The sequence below is a fragment of the Mauremys mutica genome, unplaced genomic scaffold (genome assembly GCF_020497125.1).
Source record: "Mauremys mutica isolate MM-2020 ecotype Southern unplaced genomic scaffold, ASM2049712v1 000102F_np12_subseq_7507455:7611277_obj, whole genome shotgun sequence".
In the NCBI taxonomy this organism is placed as follows: Eukaryota; Metazoa; Chordata; order Testudines; family Geoemydidae; genus Mauremys; species Mauremys mutica.
The window spans coordinates 50,823-69,620 of NW_025422848.1; the positions used below are offsets into that span (position 1 = coordinate 50,823).

At 41.0% G+C, this 18,798-nt stretch overlaps 1 protein-coding gene across 3 annotated transcripts in view; it reads left to right on the forward strand.

The window, feature by feature from the left end:
- LOC123356967 (nucleoporin p58/p45-like) overlaps nucleotides 1-18,798 on the forward strand; it is a 59,106-nt gene that overhangs the window by 20,466 nt on the left and 19,842 nt on the right. For all 3 annotated transcript variants that reach the window (XM_045000224.1, XM_045000225.1, XM_045000223.1), the window contains exons 10-13: nucleotides 6,420-6,499; nucleotides 7,439-7,557; nucleotides 8,488-8,570; nucleotides 13,464-13,665. In XM_045000224.1, the coding sequence (XP_044856159.1) occupies nucleotides 6,420-6,499; nucleotides 7,439-7,557; nucleotides 8,488-8,570; nucleotides 13,464-13,665 (484 nt within the window). The remainder of the gene's footprint in view (nucleotides 1-6,419; nucleotides 6,500-7,438; nucleotides 7,558-8,487; nucleotides 8,571-13,463; nucleotides 13,666-18,798) is intronic.

Genomic DNA, 18,798 nt, shown 5'->3' on the forward strand with positions numbered 1-18,798 from the left:
TATTTGTATATTGACCAGAAAATAGAATATTAGACTTTCAGGTGAGAAGGGACCATTATAATCGTCTAGTCTGACCTCCTGCACAACGCAGGCCACAGAATCTCACCCACCCACTCCTGTATCAAACCCCTAACCTATGTCTGAGCTATTGAAGTCTTCAAATTGTGATTTAAAGACTTCAAAGTGCAGAGAATCCACCAACAAGTGACCTGTGCCCCACGCTGCAGAGGAAGGCGGAAAACCCCCAGGGCCTCTGCCAATCTGCCCTGGAGGAAAATTCCTTCCTGACCCCAAATATGGCGATCAGCTAAATCCTGAGCATGTGGGCAAGACTCAGCAGCCAGACACCCAGGAAAGAATTCTCTGTAGTAACTCAGATCCCACCCAAAATAATTTTACAGATGAAAGGTTGGATCACTTCTTGTAAATCTTAAGGATATATCTACCCAGCAAAGAAAAAACAGTGTCTGGCCTGTGCCAGCCGACTCCGGGTGGTGGGGCTTGAACTATAAGGGGCTGTTTCATTGCAGTATACAGTGTTAGGCTCAGGCTGTAGTCAAGGCTCAAGGACCATGCAGGGTGGGAGGGTTCTAGGGTTTGGGCTCCAGCCTTAGCCAGGAAGTCTACATAGCAATGAAACAGTCCTGCAGCCTGAGACCTGCAAGCCCGAGTCAGCTGGCACAGGCTAGCCATGGATTTTTCTTCACTATGTAGACATATCTCGAGATTCCCAAGAGAAGAATACTGAAAATAGAAATCCTATAATCACTTGTATAGTCAGATGTAGGGATATTAATTACGAAGTCAGTAAAGCAGCAGTAAAAATTGAATTTTCTTTATTAAAAGCATGGCACTTAAGTCTGGATCTAGTTTATTTTGTCACCTTCTTATATTGCTCACTTGGGAAATATTTCTGCAGGGCAGTGTCTCTTAGTATAGAAGCGGATTAGAGATCATGCTTTGATTATCCTAAGTGGAAGCAATCAAAATAAATTGAATCTGCATTTTCTTTCATGTTTGACATTTCATAAAATCTAATTATCACTGTAAACATTAGACTTTAATAAATGTGGCATTTTCAAATCAATCTGGAATGAAACAAGAATACCTTATCTTCTGTTTGTTAGCAGTTGTGAGAGCTAGAAATAACTTCCTTGCTGTCAGACTAGTTTGTGGTCTGTTCAATCCCAGCATACTAGTATCTATTCTTTTCAGTCACTGAAGGTTCTAGGTTGTAAGAAAGCAATGAAATAAACACAAATGTTTAGATAGATTTCACTTTGTCTTGCAATTGTACATTGTTCTATACAACATGCACTTGGTATGTAGCTAACTTTAAGTGGGATGCTTGTCAGTCTAAGTCTTCACTTGGGAGGACTGTGGCAAGGTAAATGCTGCTAGCCTCTAAATCGCTTCCTTAAATTCAGAGGTAAAGGAACTGTAGCACTTTATTTTCCACTACACTCTTCAGGATTTTGCTTGCTTTGCTACTACTAACTATGGTATGTAATCTATCACTTAAATCAGCCTCTGTACCAGATGACTGTAGGATAGCTAATGTAATGCCAATTTAAAAAAGAGGAAATGCTGGCAGTTACTGAAATTAAGCTTATTGGCCTGTATCTGGCAAATTGGTTGAAACTAGAACAGAATTATCAGTTGCATAGATGAACACAGTATGTTGTGAAGGAGTCAGTATGCCTTTTGTAAAGGGAGATGATGCCTGGCCAATCTATTAAAGATTTTTGAGGGTGTCGGCAAATATGTGGACAAGGGTGATGCACTGGATATATTTGCTAGAACTTTCAGGAAGCATTTAACAAGGTCCCTCACAAAATGCTCTTAAGTAAAGTAAGCGGTCATGGGATCAGAGGGAAGATTGTCTCATGGATCACTAAGTGGTTAAAAGGCAGGAAACAAAGGCTAGGAATAAATTATCAATTTTAAATTGGAGAGAGATTAATAGCAGAGTAGTCCCCCCAGGATCTGTACTGAGACAGATGCTGTTCAATATATTCATAAATTATTTGAAAAAAAGAGGTAAACAATGAGGCGGCAAAATTTGCAGATGATACAAAATTACTCAAGATAATTAAGTTCAAAGCAGACTGTGAAGACTTGCAAAGGGATTTCAGAAAACTGGGTGATGGAGCAACAAAATGGCAGATGAAATTCAGTGTGGATAAATGCAAAGTAATGTACATTTGTGGGAAAATCGCAACTCCACATATGAAATGATAGGATCTAAATTAGTTATTTCCACTCAAGAAAGATATGTTGGAGTCATGCTGGATAGTTCTCTGAAAACATCTGCTCAATATGCAGCAGCAGTCAAAAAAGCAAACAATGTTAGGAACCATTAGGAAAGGGACAGATAATAAGACAGAAAATATCATAATGCCACTATATAAATCCACGGTACACTCATAGCAGTTCTGGTTGCCTCATCTCAAAAAAGATAGTTTAGAACTGGAAAAAGTACAGAGAGAGGCAACAAAAATTATTAGGGATATGGAACTGCTTCCATATGAGAGATTAAAAAGACTGGGACTGTTCATCTTGGAAAAGAGATGATCATGGAGGGGGATATGAAAAAGTCTGTAAAATTGTGAAAGGTGTGGAGAAAGTGAATAGCGATGTGTTAGTTACCCCTTCACATAACACAAGAATATCCTGGGGTCACCCAATGAAATTAATAGGCGACAGTTTTAAAACAAAAGGAAAATACTTCTTCACACATTGCAGTCAACCTGGGAAACTTGTTGCCATAGGATGTTTAAAGGCCAAAAGTATGACTATGTTCAAAAAAGAATTACCCGTATTTTTCCATGTATAAGACGCCCCCATGTATAAGACGCCCCCCACTTTTCTAACCCAAAATTCAGAAATCAATATTTTAAACATAGAACACATTTTTATTTAGTAATTAGGCAACATTTACATACCAGTACTATGATATTATGCATCACACTTAGCTTTGAGCAAATCACTTTATTCATCCTCTATTGCATCACTGCTTCTTCTTCATCACTATTAGTTTCGAACATATCAGTTTCTTCAACTTCTATTGCATACTGCTGTCTACTGAGTCACTGTCTATATATATATATATATGAGATCATCCTCAGTTCCGTCCATGGCATTGCCGATTCCACATTTCTTGAAGGACTTCACAATCACCTTTTGTTTGACGCCATACCATGAGTTTAGAACCCAATTGCTAACCTCAGTAATGGTTGGTTTTTTCACTCTTCCTGTCGGTGTCAAGTTACCACCTGCTTTTTGAATCCATCTACTCCATTCTTCTCTCATCAGGGCTTTAAATGGCTTGTTGATTGAAACATCTAGTGGCTGTAGCTGACCTGTAAATCCACCAGGAATAACTGCTAGCTGTGTTCGCAAATCCGATGCAACCCTTTTTGTCTTTTCTGTTAAATGTGCTCGGAACTGATCAAAGACAAGTAGAGCTGGCTTCTTTAAGAGCCCTCCAGGTCTTCTGGACCAAACCTTTGCAAACCAAATGGCCATAATGTCTTCATTCATCCATCCCTTCTCATGAACTTGCACAATAATGCCAGGTGGTATGGTCTCTTTAGGATATGTTTTCCTCTTAAAAATAAGCATAGGAGGCAGTTTAGTACCATCTGCACAGCATGAAAGCACAGCAGTATAGTGTGTCTTTTCATGGCCACTTGTTTTGATTGCCACTGTTTTGATTCCTTTCACATCAACAGTTCTGTTGGAAGGCACATCAAAATTGAGAGGCACCTCATCCATGTTTGCAATCTGACTTGGTTCAAAATCATATTTTTTCCGAAGTTGTATGATATAGGAGTGAAACTGTTGGATTTTATCTTCATAAACTAATGGCATTTTCTGTGCTAACTTTGTTCGTGCTCTCATGGCCAACCCTTCTCTCCTCATGAAATTGAAGCACCATTTTGCCTTTCCTGTAAAATCAACAATCTTCATTTTGCTTGCAAACATTCTTGCCTGATATTGAATAAGCTTGGTTGACACACATAAGCCACTCTGGCACTGCTCCATAATCCAAGTCTTAAGCCTCTGCTCCAAGTTTGGCCATTTTGCTGGTTTTCCTCTTAAGGCCTTCTTCTTTTTTGGCATCTTAAGGAGTTGTTCTTCCTGTTTTCTCCACTGTCTGATCATACACTCAGTGGGAGGAGGTCCAAACTGTGTCTCTGCAGCTCTATTTCCATGCTCTTCTGCATAACTGATTACATTCAGTTTGAATTTTGTAGAGTAAGACATTCGCTTATTTATTTTTTTATTTTCCGACATCTTTATGGGCTCAGAACGCTCCGACAATACCGGTCCCTGTCGCATCTGCGCACTGCCTACGCGCTCTCCACCTCCAACGGGATGTGTTCCAATTGGTTTGTTCAGCATCAGCTGACATCAGTTACATAAGGCTCCTGATTGGAGGAAGCCTGTTTGCAGAGACAAGCTACCAGTTTCCCTCCTGATTGGAGGTTAGTGATTGGCAGGGCCAGCTCCAGGCACCAGCTGAGCAAGCTGGTGCTTGGGGCGGCATATTCTATGGGGTGGCATTCCACCCAATCCTAGGGCAGCACAGCCATTTTTTTTGTTTTTGGTTTGCTGCTCCGGCGGTGCTGCAGGTGTCCCCCCTGACTTTGCCACTCAGGCCCAGGAAGAGGACGCCGAGGTAGGGGTAGAGGGAACGAGGAGGGCCCGGCGCCCCGGCTGGTCTCCGGCCCTGGCCCTGCCCGGCTCCTGCCGCGTCCCTCCCCAGCGGCTCCAGCCCCGCGGCCCCGGCTCCGGCCCCGCCTCCGGTAGTGCGCGTCCGGGCACTGCGGCGGCCGCGACCCCACCTACCCGGATGCCCGGCTCCGGACACTGCCTGGCCCCATGGCTCCAGCCGCCCGGCTCCTGCTCTTTTGCCACGCGGCCGGGCTCCGGCAGTGCGGGTTCAGGCGCGGCGGCAGCCCCGGCTGCCCGGCTCCAGCTCTGGCTGCGTGGCTCTGGCCACCCGGCTCCCGCCACATCCTCCGGCTGCGCGACTCCTGCCCTGCCCCGCGTCCCGGGCTCCCAGCTCCAGCCGCGGCTAGACTGTAGCGCCGCCAGCCATGTCCAGGAAGCGCGGTAAGGGGGTAGGGAGGGGGTGTTGGAGAGAGGGCAGGGGAGTTTGGGGGTTGGGGGGGTGGATAGGGGCTTACTTCCGTGTATAAGACGACCCTCAATTTTTAGTCTAACGATTTTAGGAAAAAGTATAGTCTTATACACGGAAAAATATGGTGTATACTTTCCTGTAGGATATGTCCATCAATGACTAGTAGCCAAGATGGTCAGGGACTCAACCCCATACTCTGGGTGTCCTTAAGCCTCTAAGTGCCAGAAGCGGCGACTTAGAGGATGGCGGGATGGATCACTCAGTAATTGTCCTGGCTTGTTCATTCCCTCTGGAGCATCTGGTATTGGCCACTGTTTGAAGACTGGATATTGCGCTAGATGCACCAGTGGTCTGATGCAGTATGGGTGTTCTTATGAAACCAGTCTACGTGTGATTTGTACTCTAAAATGAAAATGATGCTAGTCCTATGTCTTGTAATAAAGTACTTTCTTCAAATATAAAATAATAGTGGTTTCTAAAAGTTCAGTGGTATGTTCCCATAGAAGAATACAGTGAATACAGTTTTTTTCTTCTGCTTCCACAGGGGATGTGTTTTCAGATTTTGATTAGTCAAAACAGCTAAGAATAATCAAGTCCAGAACTAAATAACGAGAAATTCTTATTACTACAGTTATTAGAAGGTACTACGGTCAAATCACAGAAGTGTGTATCCTGTGATGATAATACTCTGGGAAGTCCGTCAGGAAGGATTTTAGTGGAAAAGTTATAAATAAATTGTAAACTATTGGCTGTGCTCTTTTAAAAATAGACAATCGGGTAATCTGTTCTCCTGTTTCTTCTTTTTAGGTGTGCTATTTCCTCCCATTCCCCTAATCTTCTCTATTGAAGTCTAGGAACAAATCTCAAATTATTTTAGATGAAGTGGAAATTAAAGTTTAATTGTGATAGTATAGTACAGCATTTCCTAAACTTTTGAAAACTGAATCCCCTTTCAGGAAAGTGAAACCAATTGTTCCCTCTTCAGCATTGCTATGTGTTGTGTTAAAGTCCTGTCCATCTTAATGTGTGTGTCTTTGGCAACCCCAGTCCCTGACATTCCAAGTTTTGAAAATATCTCATTTAGCAGATTTACACATCCGTGCCTGAAGGTTTAACGTTAATTAAACACTGCATGCCAAAAACACATCCAAGGAAAGAGCCCTCTGTGAAGAAGTAGTAGCGTTCGATTTTTTTTTCCTTCAGAATTCATCTTTCTTATAGAACTATAGCATGTAGTCCTTTGTTTTATTCACTTCATTTGCTTATTTAGGAACTGAAGAATGCAGAAATAGCATTAAGAACACAGAAAACTCCTCCTGGTCTTCAACATGAAAATTCAGCCCCAGCAGAGTAAGTTACTGTATCTTACAAAAACTTGTATTTACCATCAAAAATACCTTACTGTCTGTCTTATAAATAGATTTGTACATTGCAATGTGTAATCTATTACTCCTTTGATAGAGGCATCTGATAATATTTAAGTATACCTATAAAAACACTACACATTAAATAATTAAAACGGGTTGGCAACCTTTCAGAAGTGGTGTGCCAAATCTTCATTTATTCACTCTAATTTAAGTTTTTGCATGCCAGTAATACATTTTAACATTTTTACAAGATCTTTCTTTAAGTCTATAATATATAACTAAAATATTGTTGAATGTAAAGTAAATAAGGTTTTTAAAATGTTTAAGAAACTTCATTTAAAATTAAATTAAAATTCAGAGCCCTCTGGACCAGTGGCCAGGACCCGGGCTGTGTGAGTGCCACTGAAAATCAGCTTGCATGCTGCCTTCGGCACCCATGCCATAGGTTGCCTACCCCTGAATTAAAATCACAAATTGACCCAGCATCAGAGGATTCAAACATGGCATCCTATCCCCTACATTGGCCAGCAGTGGAGAGGAAACCATCTTTATTTAGTACTCTTTGTCTCCCTTTAAAATGTGAACTGTATACACTTCTGTTTTATGCTAATATGTGGGGGTTTTTTGTGTTTTTGTTTTTTTTGTTTTTTTGTTCTATGCCTTATTGCATGTACTGCATGTTTTACTGAACAAAAGTAACAGAAAAAAATCAATCTTAACAGATTCATACATCACTTTCAGGCAGAGGCAACACACATTTTCTAGCATTGGAAGAAGAGTAATATAAAATATGCTTACTGGAATACTGACCACTGCTTAAAATTATATTGATAAATCCTGCAGTTGGTGTAGACCTAAATAGTAAAAATGAAGTTGCAAAGGAGGGAAATTCAACCAGTGTGATCTGATTCTTCTATTCTAGCTACTTCAGGATCTTGGTTGAACAGTTTGAAGTACAGCTGCAGCACTACAGACAGCAAATTGAAGAACTGGAAAATCATCTTGCCACTCAAGCAAACAATTCACATATAACTCCACAAGGTAAAAAGTTCAACTTTAATGTTTTTACATAAATTCTTAAATATTGTGTGTGTAGGAAATGCATATTAGTTATTTTACTCTTTAACTATCAGGGTTCTTTAGTTAACTTTCAGAAATTATTGTTCATATGGATGTTGAAGTCACCCAATACAGTAAGTTTTAGGAACTTAAGCACCAGCTCAGACAACTTTGACAGGAAGCCTGGGGCCTGAATTCCTGCTTTAATTCTATCTTGGGACTAGCACCAGGTGGATAAACTGAAAGCATTTCAGTTATGTTTAGGAAGAGACCTGCATCTGAAATATTGTGCAAAAACACAGCTATCCTACTTATTTGACCTTTTTGGCTTACTGTGCCCCTATGGACAGAGCTAGATTAACGTTGGTCCAGTGGTTATATCTAGTCATGTTTTGGAACTACACACAGCATTGAGGGCCTCCTCTGTGGCTACATCATGGATGGTTAACTTTTTAGTGAACTTTGAATATTCAGAGTCATGAAATTTTGGGTTTTAAATAAGCATTCACAAATACAAGAAAATTTGGCTCATTTTGATGCATCTTTTATTAGTATTGACAAGACATACTGGCCCAATAGAGCTAAAATTTGGGCAGGTGGAATTCAAGTAAGAGGACAAATAGGCAAAATTTTGTGAATATCATTCCCAAATATAATTTTGTCCATTGTTCACTTGTTAATAAGTCCAGACTCCTCTTTAAATAGAAAATATTACTTTACTCTCCCACAGCTCCTTTTGTTTGTTTTACAGGAAATATAGTGCTTTTTATTTTTTTCTTCCTAGGTTTGCAGCAAGTTGCATCATAGAGCTGGTTGTTTTACCCTTGTTGCAGTATAAATACTAAATTAATTAATTTGTCTCAATATTGCAGTAAGATTATGAATTTATTTGTTGATGTACATGTTTTACAGATTTGTCTATGGCTATGCAGAAAATTTATCAAACATTTGTAGCTCTAGCTGCACAACTTCAATCAATACATGAAAATGTAAAGGTAGGTTATACTTCAAGAATAATATTTTCATATGTATTTCATAATCAACATTTCTGTAACACTTCTCCTTTCTGTTTTTTAAACAGAGTTGATTTAAACTATTCATTTAAGCTTTTTTAAAGTGATGCTGCAAATAAAAAGTTCATTCTCTAATGTGAGAGCTGGAACATATCTGGTTCAAGCAGTGAGATAGGCTGGCTTAAACTATTTGTTATAAAAGTGGCAGGAGCGGTGACTGCTGTATTTAAGGTTACATAATATTTTCCATTTATTCCACTGTCTTTTCAATTGCTCGTAACTTTCTGAAATTTTGTGAGCGGACATTTTCTATACTTGCTGTTTGGCCAATGAGTGTGTGTTTGGTTTTTTTTTTTGACAATTCAAGCACAAATGAGTTAATCATTTGAATATGAGCAGAATCAGGGGAAGATACAGCTTTCCAGTTATAAAGTAATTTTGCAAAATAGCCCTTGAGTGTTGTGTTGAAAACAGCATTCTGGGTTCATTGCTGGTTGAGATTGTGGCTTCTTTAGTACAGCCTCTGCACACCAAAAAAATAAAATATGCAATATGGCCTATTCTCATTCATACCCACAAAAAGATTTTTTTAGATCAGTAGAGAAGACTGTAGTAAGACAATTCTCACATTGTGTAAATTCCTCAAATTTCACATATCCTTGTTGCGATTGGGGCTATATCTGTGCAATTTATGAATTCTCTATGAAATTTTGAACTCGTGCCAGGCTGTAAATTTCATTTTGAGTGTGCAGCCTTTTACCTACTCTGTGATCTGTTTGCCTGCATGTTGGGTTGAGATTCCAGAGGCCGGTGGTAAAAGCATAACAAAATAGTCGTTCTGCTGAAGTGCTCTTCATCAATAGGCTAGCTCCTCATACCCAGGGGAACTCCTGTGTCAAGGGAGATGATGCCATGGCAATGAAATCAGGTGGCAAGGGTTTGTGCTCATGTGGGGAAGCTGGCAGGAATGTCATATGATAAAGGAGGGGCTAAAAGATTTAAAAGGGCAGAAGCTGGTCTGATCAGGAGCCATTTTTCTCTAGTCCATGAGGGAGAGACCAGCAGTTTAATTGCTGATCACTAGAGCCCTGCAAATCTGCGGATATCCGCTTTGTATCCACAGATGCAGATATCTGCAGACCATTTTTTCAGATCACAGCACGGTTGTGGATACAAATTTCGTATCCACACAGGGCTCTGCAGCCAGGGCTGCCCGGGGGGGCAAGTGGGGCAATTTGCTCCGGGCTCCGCAGGGGCCCCCACGAGAACGGCTAAGGCTCCTGCCTCAGCCCGACCCCGCCTGCCGCCCCTCTCCCGGAGCCTCAGCGCATCCAGGAGCGTCACTGAACAGCGCTGCAGCATGGCTTCCGCAGGGCCTGAGCTCCTCTCTGCTCAGAGCCGTGTGGTAAGGGGGTGGGGCTGCGAGCTTTATGCTGAGCGGCTTCTCCCCTTACCATGCAGCTCTGAGCGGGAAGGGGCTCAGGCCCCACCAGAGCCATGCTGTGCTGATGTTCAGGGATGCTCCTGAATGTGATGCGCTGAGGCGCTGGGTGTGTGGGAAGCTGGGGGTAAGAGGCTGGGGATGGGGCTGGGGGGTTGGATGAGGGGCAGGGAGTCCCAGGGACAGGGAGGGGGCAGAGGTTGGGGAGGGGCGGACAGGGAACGGGGAGGGGGTTAGATCGTGGGTGTTCCGGGGGTCTGTCAGGACTCAGCCGGGCAGTCAGGGAGCAGGGGTGGGGTCCCGGGGTGGTGGTTGGGGAGGGTCTCTGGGGGAGGTGAGGGGACAAGGAGCAGGATGGGTCCAGGGATTCTGAGGGGGGCGGGCAGTTGGGGGACAGGAATTGGGTGGGGGTTGGATAGGGGGCAGGGAGTCCCAGGGACAGTCAGGGCACAGGGAGGGGGCAGAGGTTGGGGGGCCGGTCAGCGGACGGGGAAGGGGGTGGTTGGATTGTGGGTGTTCCAGGGGTCTGTCAGGACTCAGCAGGGGGGTAGATAGGGGTTGGGGCAGTCAGGGGACAGGGAGCAGGGGTGGGGTCCCGGGGTGGTGGGGGGGGGGTGGAGTCTCTGGGGGAGGTGAGGCAACAAGGAGCAGGATGGGTTGGAGATTCTGAGGGGGGGCGGGCAGTTGGGGGACAGGAAGTGGGTGGGGGTTGGATAGGGGGCAGGGCCAGGCTGTTTGGGAGGCACAGCCTTCCCTACCCTAAAGCTCATTCAGCAGTTTGAGGCTTGCAGAAGAGCCAAGCTGTTAGCTTTTCCATTAGGGCTACCATCCCTTTCACTTCTCAAATGCCAAATTATAGTCTACATGTAATTTCAGTGCCATAGGGAGATTCATGTCAGGGGAGGGTAGCTTCATTTAAAATTAGCCACTGGGGGAGGGATCAAATGAGAAGAGCAACATCCGACACCACCTAGCTCCTTCCCAACCCTACCAAGGGAGACCCCCCCATCCCCTGAGGCTTCAGAGGGGTTAATTCAGTGGTTCTCAAACTTTTGTCCTGGTGACCCCTTTCACATAGCAAACCTCTGAGTGCGACCCCCCCCTTATATAAAAAAGTGTTTTTAATTTATATTTAACACTATTATAAATGCTGGAGGCAAAGCGGGGTTTGAGGTGAAGGCTGACAGCTCGCGACTCCCAGTAATAACCTCGTGACCCCCTGAGGGGTCCCGACCCCCATTTTGAGAACCTCTGGGTTAATTTAATTTTAGCACTCTGTGTCCATTCATATGCATGTGCTATTTTGAGCATTTCCGTTTTCACAACATAGGCTCACCCCAGATTCTGGAACAAGCTCAAATGCTCAGTTCGTGGAGTATGTACATAAGCTATACTAAAGACAAACCCACAGTAACCATCTCCAGTTTGTGAGGGACCCCAGGGAGCCAGTCTCTAGGAAACAGATAAATGCATGGAAGTTAAGTCATTAATGGCTATTAGCCAGGATAGGTAAGGAATGGTGTCCCTAGCCTCTGTTTGTCAGAAGGTGAAGATGGTTGGCAGGAGAGAGATCACTTGATCATTACCTGTTAGGTTCACTCCCCCTGGGGCACTTGGCATTGGCCGTTGTCGTTAGACAGGATGCTGGACTGGATGGACCTCTGGTTTGACCCCGTATGGCTGTTCTGATGTTCTAACCTAAATGAACCCAAAGTTATGGAGACAGATATGAGTCAAGGAAGCCAGCAGAGTATCAGAAACTTGGAAAAATCTCTGACTGGATGGTCTCAGGCGTTTGGTCACAAGCTGAGGTGGTTCAAAAGTTTTGGATTTTTTTTTTAAGCAGAATTTTTTTTATTGTTTCTTTAAACAATCAAACACAGCAAGCAGCAAATATTTGGCCACACACTTCTGAAACCCCAAACCATATTCAGGTTTTGGCAAACTAATTTCAGCTTTTCAATTAAAAAAACCACAACAAATTTTGAAGGAAAGCAGACATTGTCTGTGGTTTTTTTTTTTTCCTGCTTTTTAAAAAACCCTAGTTTTCGATCCAAAAAAAGTTTTGACGGAAAATATTTGTCCAACCCTTTTAATGAGCTTTAGTGCCTTTTGGCACTAGCTGATGCTGAGAGCCAGTGAGACCTTGTAAAAAAGTTTTCTCAAAACTTGGTTTGTGCCAAGATGCGGAAGGTTTATTTTTCCCAGGGCCGCCCGTGGGGGTGGGGCAAGTGGGGCAATTTGCCCCGGGCCCCGCAGGGGCCCCCACGAGAATATAGTATTGCATTTTTTTTTTGCTTTGCCCCAGGACTCCTGAATCCTCTGAGCGGCCCTGTCTGCAGCACACGCTCACCCGAACAGAGCTGCTGTCACCCAGCCTGCAGGCTCTAGCTCAGTTCTCTGAATCACGCAACAGTGTGCTAGGCATTCTGGGAGGAGTTGTCCCCAGCTGGCTTGGAAGGAGGTGGTAGACTACAATTCCCTATTGGGAGTGAGCCAAGCACCATTTTGAGGGTGGGGTTGTTCTTTAAACAAGCAGGTGGCAATGGCTGCATGCATTAGAGGGTGCAGCTTAGGGGAGGGCGGCACTGCATAGAAGGACCCAGAATTGTAGCCTTACTGCCCAGAGCGGGGAAGGAGGTACGGCAGGGGCAGAATGGGCGGCAAGGCAGGAGGTCTCTGGGGAGAAGTGGGACTGGGGACGAGGGGCAGTTGCGGGGGCTTGACACCACCCTGCATCACTGCTGCAAAGTGACCTGTGGAGCTATTTAGAGTCCTGCAAATCCGTGGATATCTGATGTGGATACCCGCATACCATTTTTGTGGATCATGGATACACCTTTTTGTATCCATGCAAGGCTTTATTGATTGCTTGAGCAGATGAAATGGGGTAGGGATGGGAGTGAATCCCAAGAGGACTGGGAAATGGGAGATGCTGTATTTCCTTCAGTACAGAAAGAAGGAAAAAATAAGTAAGAAGGGTTAAAAAACAAAGAAAGCAAAGGGCAGCAATAAGGGTTCTGAAGTTCAGCATGTTTTCCCACTCAGTGATACTGAATGCCAAAATAAGATATTAAATAAGTTATGTTACTACATAAAGATTATATTCTACTTGGGACCAAATCCTGCCCTGATGTAAATCAAGTGCAACTATATGGATTTATACCAGTTGAGGATTTGGCCTTGATCTTTGTGGAAAGTCTTTTAGTTGACATCTGTGATTAGCTCCAGATTGGTGGTAACATGTAGTCATAAACAGAAAATTAATTCAATCCTCTCCAAATCATGAGTTTAACACCCCTAAACTAATATGACAAATGTTTCTTTAATTATATTAAAATGTATTTAACTGTTAACTTGCCCCATGACTAAACTATTCAGTTCTTACCTCAGATGTACTGAACTAAAATGACTTCCCTCTCCTTCTCTTTCAGATGCTCAAAGACCAATACCTTGGCTACAGGAAAACCTTTCTGGGAGATGCTATGGATGTGTTTGAGGCAAGACGAGCAGAAGCTAAGAAATGGCAGAGTGCCCCACGTGTTATTACGGGACCAACCCCTTTCAGCAACATACCAAATGCAGCAGCCGTTGCCATGGCTGCCACACTTTCTCAGCAGCAACAGCCTGCTACAGGTCTGAATGCATTCAAGTTATAGATTACTAGTGTTACAACAATAGTCAATTTGTGTACATTTTTATATAAGGTCTTCCTTTGTGTTAGCTTAAAAATAAAAAAATTGTAAGTTATCAATACATAGCTAATAAAAAATGCAGGGTAGACTTAGCAATAATTATATACCAGATAGATATTTAATCTTGTGAATTTATTTGTATTAGTGATATTTACTGTATTCCTCTAATTACCCCTTGGAATGTGAGTCTTCATTCTTAAATGACATCTCTGAATATGAGTAATATAGCATCTTTCCAAAATTGTATGATTGTATAGTAAACGATTTTCAAATTGGGGGGGAGGGAGGATTGAATCCAAATGCATATTACATTTTTCTTATGTAAAATGAATGATGCATTTTTTTATATAGCACTTTGAAATTGTAAATTGAATCATGCTACAAAACAGAGGATAGTGGAGCTTAAGTATGTAGAGTAGAGGGAAAGAATGCTTGGCCCATTGTTTCTTGTTTTTCTAATTTCTTTGGAAAGATGGTACTGAAACAGTTGCTAACAGGTCATTTGCTGTTGTGACTGAACAAGAATGAAAAAGTGTGTGTGAAACACATCAAGGGTGTGTGTTTTGGCCCAATGTACATGTGAGGTGAGGTGACTGGACAGGAAAGGAAGCCACTTAAGCTGTCTTAGTTGACATTGTCAAAATGCACTCCTAGTCATATTAACCAAAATTTTCAAAGCTGGGTGCCTGAAGATAGGCATCTTGATAGAAGTGGCCTGATTTTTTTTCAAAGGGACTGTGCATCTCACATTGTCACCCTTGGAAAAATCCAACCATGTTAATGGCAGATGCACAGTCCTTTGAAAAAAAAACACATGCGCTTCTGTTAAGCAGCCTGAACACAGTTTTAGGAGCTGAACTTCAGACACCCAGTTTGCAAATTTGGGGTATACCTTTATTTTACCATTTGATTTCCTCCTGAAATGTTCTTTATCCTAGATGTGCTAATCACCTCACCATCTTTACCCCTTCTCTGCACTCCACATTTGCTTTCTTTGCCCACAATGCCTTCAGTGCTGGCACCTGGCCAACCAAAGGAATATATGGCTTTGCCAGAGAGTCATTCAAAAATCATCTGTAGGGATTGCTCTCAAGTAATGAGGCACTCCCTCCCTTATCTATGTAGGTAGAAAGCTCTATATACTTCCAGCCCTGGCCCCTATGAAGAGTGAGGAACCAGGTCGAATTACATGCAAACCAGAATACATAGATCACAACAAAAGGGAAATAATGATAAATATACATTATATTTAAATCTCGACTGTAATCCACTAAGAGTGTTTCTACTGGTGGCTATAACTAAAAATTGTGGAATTATTCTCTAGATGCATTGACATATACGGTAAACTTTTTTAAAGCATGTAACAATCTGAAATGACTTCCAGTTCTCTCATGTTTTTTTTATATAGAGGGATGTGTGGATTGTGTAGCCCTAATAGCTACCAAAAACTGCACCTCTCCACTCACCTTTTTCTTGTCTTTTAAGATCCTTTCATTAGTCATTATAGGATTGATTGTCACACTACTTAAGATGTCCTAATCATGTGTCCTCATTACCTCTGGTGAGGGGTTTGAAGTTCCTTTCTTGGCTCCAGAGACAAAAGAACTACCAGTTGAGCTATCACATCAGTAAAGTAATGTCATTGTTAGAACTTTTTCAGTATGAATGTCCTTTCAGCAGTATGGGTGAGAGAATTGAAAAGTTGGGCTATTCCAACCTCCATAGGACAAGGCAGTTTATATCTTGAGGTACCCTCAATAACGTTTTTGCAGTTAGTAATAAAGTCTCAGCTCATATTTTGTTGGGTATCTCAGAAGTGCCAACAAGTATGCCAACTATAGATGTGATCATGGTCTCTGATGCAGATGGACTCAGGCAATCAACCTTTATCATGTATGCCACCAAAAAAGAATAGGTGGCAGTGACATTAGGTTACCACTAATGGAGTCAGACTATTACCAAATGCACTCATTTAGTCTCCCCATAAAACACACTATAGAGGATTTGGCTGTAAGCAACTGAGGTGAATAGATGTTTGGACCACTGTCTGTTTAGCAGAGGAAAAGATGCCATTTGGCTTTCTACTGCAATAAAGTTCTAATCTTGCAAAGACTTAAAACATTCGCTTAAATATTTGCAAGATCAGGGCCCAAAAGAGCAGGAATCTAAGGGATGAGAGAAGGTCAGGACAAGTGTTTGACTGTATGTGTGTGAGAGAGAGATACCTAATCTACTGTTCTTCCCCTCGATCTCTTCACAGACTTTTCTAAAACAAGAAAATTAATCTGGGCTTTTAAAGTTTGGCTAAAAAAAAAAGTAACACAGTACTCTAAATGTCAAGAGTAAGGACTTTTGTTCTTGTGTCTGAAAATATATTTGATGTTTACATGGTATAAGGCTATTCCTTAAAGTTAATTTAGATTTAGCAAGCTATTCATCTTTCTCTGAAGGAAGGCAGAGACCGTAATTTATTTTTAGTTCACATTTGGAACTCAAGGGTTTAGCGCTAATAAAACTATGCTTTAGCCATGTCTGCACTAAACTTTTCTCTTAATTTCACAGTTACTCTTAGTGCAGCATTACTGTTGGTGGAATGCTGGTTGTGCTAGTTATATCAGCAGCAAGCGCTTTTACTACCCTCTCGTTTAGACCTGCAATGAGCAGTCTTTAACAACATGGTAGTTAAAATGCCAGGGGGCAGTCTACTCTTAGTGCTACTGGTGGCAGTAGAAATTGTGAGAAACACTAAGGGAAAATAAAAAGCCTAGTGTCATTACAGCCTTACATGCAATAGGATGGAACCAATCTGACATTCTGCTGGTAAGGCTAAGTTCGCTTAACCAAAGGAATACTTTCCTTCATCCCCCCCCAAAACATTTAATTATTCTTGATTTAGCTGGGGGGGGGGAACTAAAGTCAAAGCATGATTAAGATATTAGCTATGTTTTGACTTCTCAACATGAAATTTAAGTGAGAATGGGATACTTTAATAAAATCTTTACAGCACTTAGAACTTTATTGTATAATTTGACCTTGACATAGGTAAAATTTCAGTGTGTTACTCTCAGAATGAAATTTGAATTGTGACACTAAACTTGGTCTTGTGTTTGAACCAATGATGTGATGAACTCTGTAAAATGTCACATAAATTTAAACTATGGTATCACTTTGGTAGGGAATCTTGTTGACCTATTGTCTAACTGGGTTCTTAGTAGTGAGTCTTTATTTATTAAACTAAAAATGCTCTACAGGGCAAAAAAAAAGCAGGTTTTAAAATATTGTTAAAATTATTGTTTTAAGGATTTGTTTCATAACTTATAATAGCCAAAGGTGACAATGTTTGTTGGTACTTTTGGCATGGAGGATCTTTATCACTAGTCTTTTGCTATTGAAAATTATGTATGTTTACCTAAGAGGTTTATAAATTATGACAATGCCTTCAGAATTTTATGGTACAAAATGAACAAATATATCACAGGCCTGTTCAATGAAAAGCTTGTCAGCTTTTGGAATGAAATCCTGTTTTATATAACTTGAATATAGGTGTTTTAAAATAATACTGTTTTACTGATCTAAAAAGCATGTTACATTTAAAAAACAAGCATGTCTTGGAGGACTCTGGTGTCTTCATTCTATTCTAAGGTCTTCCACCAACAGTGCCTCCTATTAAGGTAGAAAATTGATGCACTCTCTAAATGAGAAGGAACTGGACACATTTTTCTGTTTGTTTTTTTTAGTTTTAGCGGTCTAACTGACATGGGGGTTTTTTTGTTTGTTTGTTTTTTTAAATTTCCTTTGTACTGACAACATTTCTAAAGGAGCTGCTAGGTAGATATTTCAATATTTAAAATAAACTGGATGAAAACAAATTAGTTTGAGATTAATCCATCACTTTTATTGTAGAAAAATACTTTAAGGGCCTTAGCTGGTATGAAATACAGTGCATACTACTTACTTGGAACAATGATAGAACTTGACTTCCCAAATAGCTACTTAATCGCAGACTGCAAATTCACAGCTTTAGTTGCCCGTATAAATTTTAGTTTAACACTACTTTGAGTAGGCAGACCTCATTCTGCATTGGATCATTTAAGGGCTTTGTTGTGTTTCTTGCAAAATTGTTACCACTTAATAAATACAGTGCCTTCTACTTAATTCAAACACTAGTTGATTCTCAATTTGACTTTCTCAATCTCAAGAACCAAATAATTTGTATTCAAAATACTACCACTAGCTTTTTTTATTTTAAATCGCTTTAGATGAAAATTGCTGGTTATAGAAACTTTAACAAGTAAGGCAAAAATTCTGAATAAGAACCAAAAGATAACAAAAAAATAAAAGGACTACAAGATCTTACTTGTTCCAACATTGTTGGCAAAAACATTACCATGTACATTGCATTCTGTGCTATGTATGCCTGTGACCATATGGCTTACATTATTGCCTTTTTAAATTATAAGAATGTACTTCACTTGGGTTAAGAGGTAGGCACTGTATTTTATCTTGACAACCCCTTCAACTTTCTAACTAATGCACTGACTGTGTTTGAAAAAGACAGGAATATGAAGATTGTACTGTGAAAACTGTTGAATCATTTTCATAAATTATTTATCAGCGTTAATGACTTTTAGATTTTTGTAATGTGTTAGTAACAGGAGGGGCTAGCAAGGTGATTCTATTCTCCACAAGAAAAACAAACTAAGGCTATAAATTTAAGCTTGGCAGACTGAAAATGGGTTTCTGACAACCCTGCATTTTAGTGTGAACGTGCAGGGTAATTGCTTCTCTAAAAATTTTTAAATGATGGGACAAACTTCTGAATTTGAAATTTTGAATGTATCTAATTAGTTAAGGTACATAAAATTGTGCCTTTGTAAATGTTTATTTAAACAGGTGGTTGGAATGGTGTAATGTAGCAAAGCTTAACAGAACTCAGTTATTATTTTGTGTGGAAAAAGTTTGAATTGTCATGTTGTGTAATTGACTTGCTTTAAAATGAACAATAAATTTAATAAAATAAAGTCATTGTCTTGTTTTTTATCTACTTAATGTTTGTTTAAATATGGAAAAATAC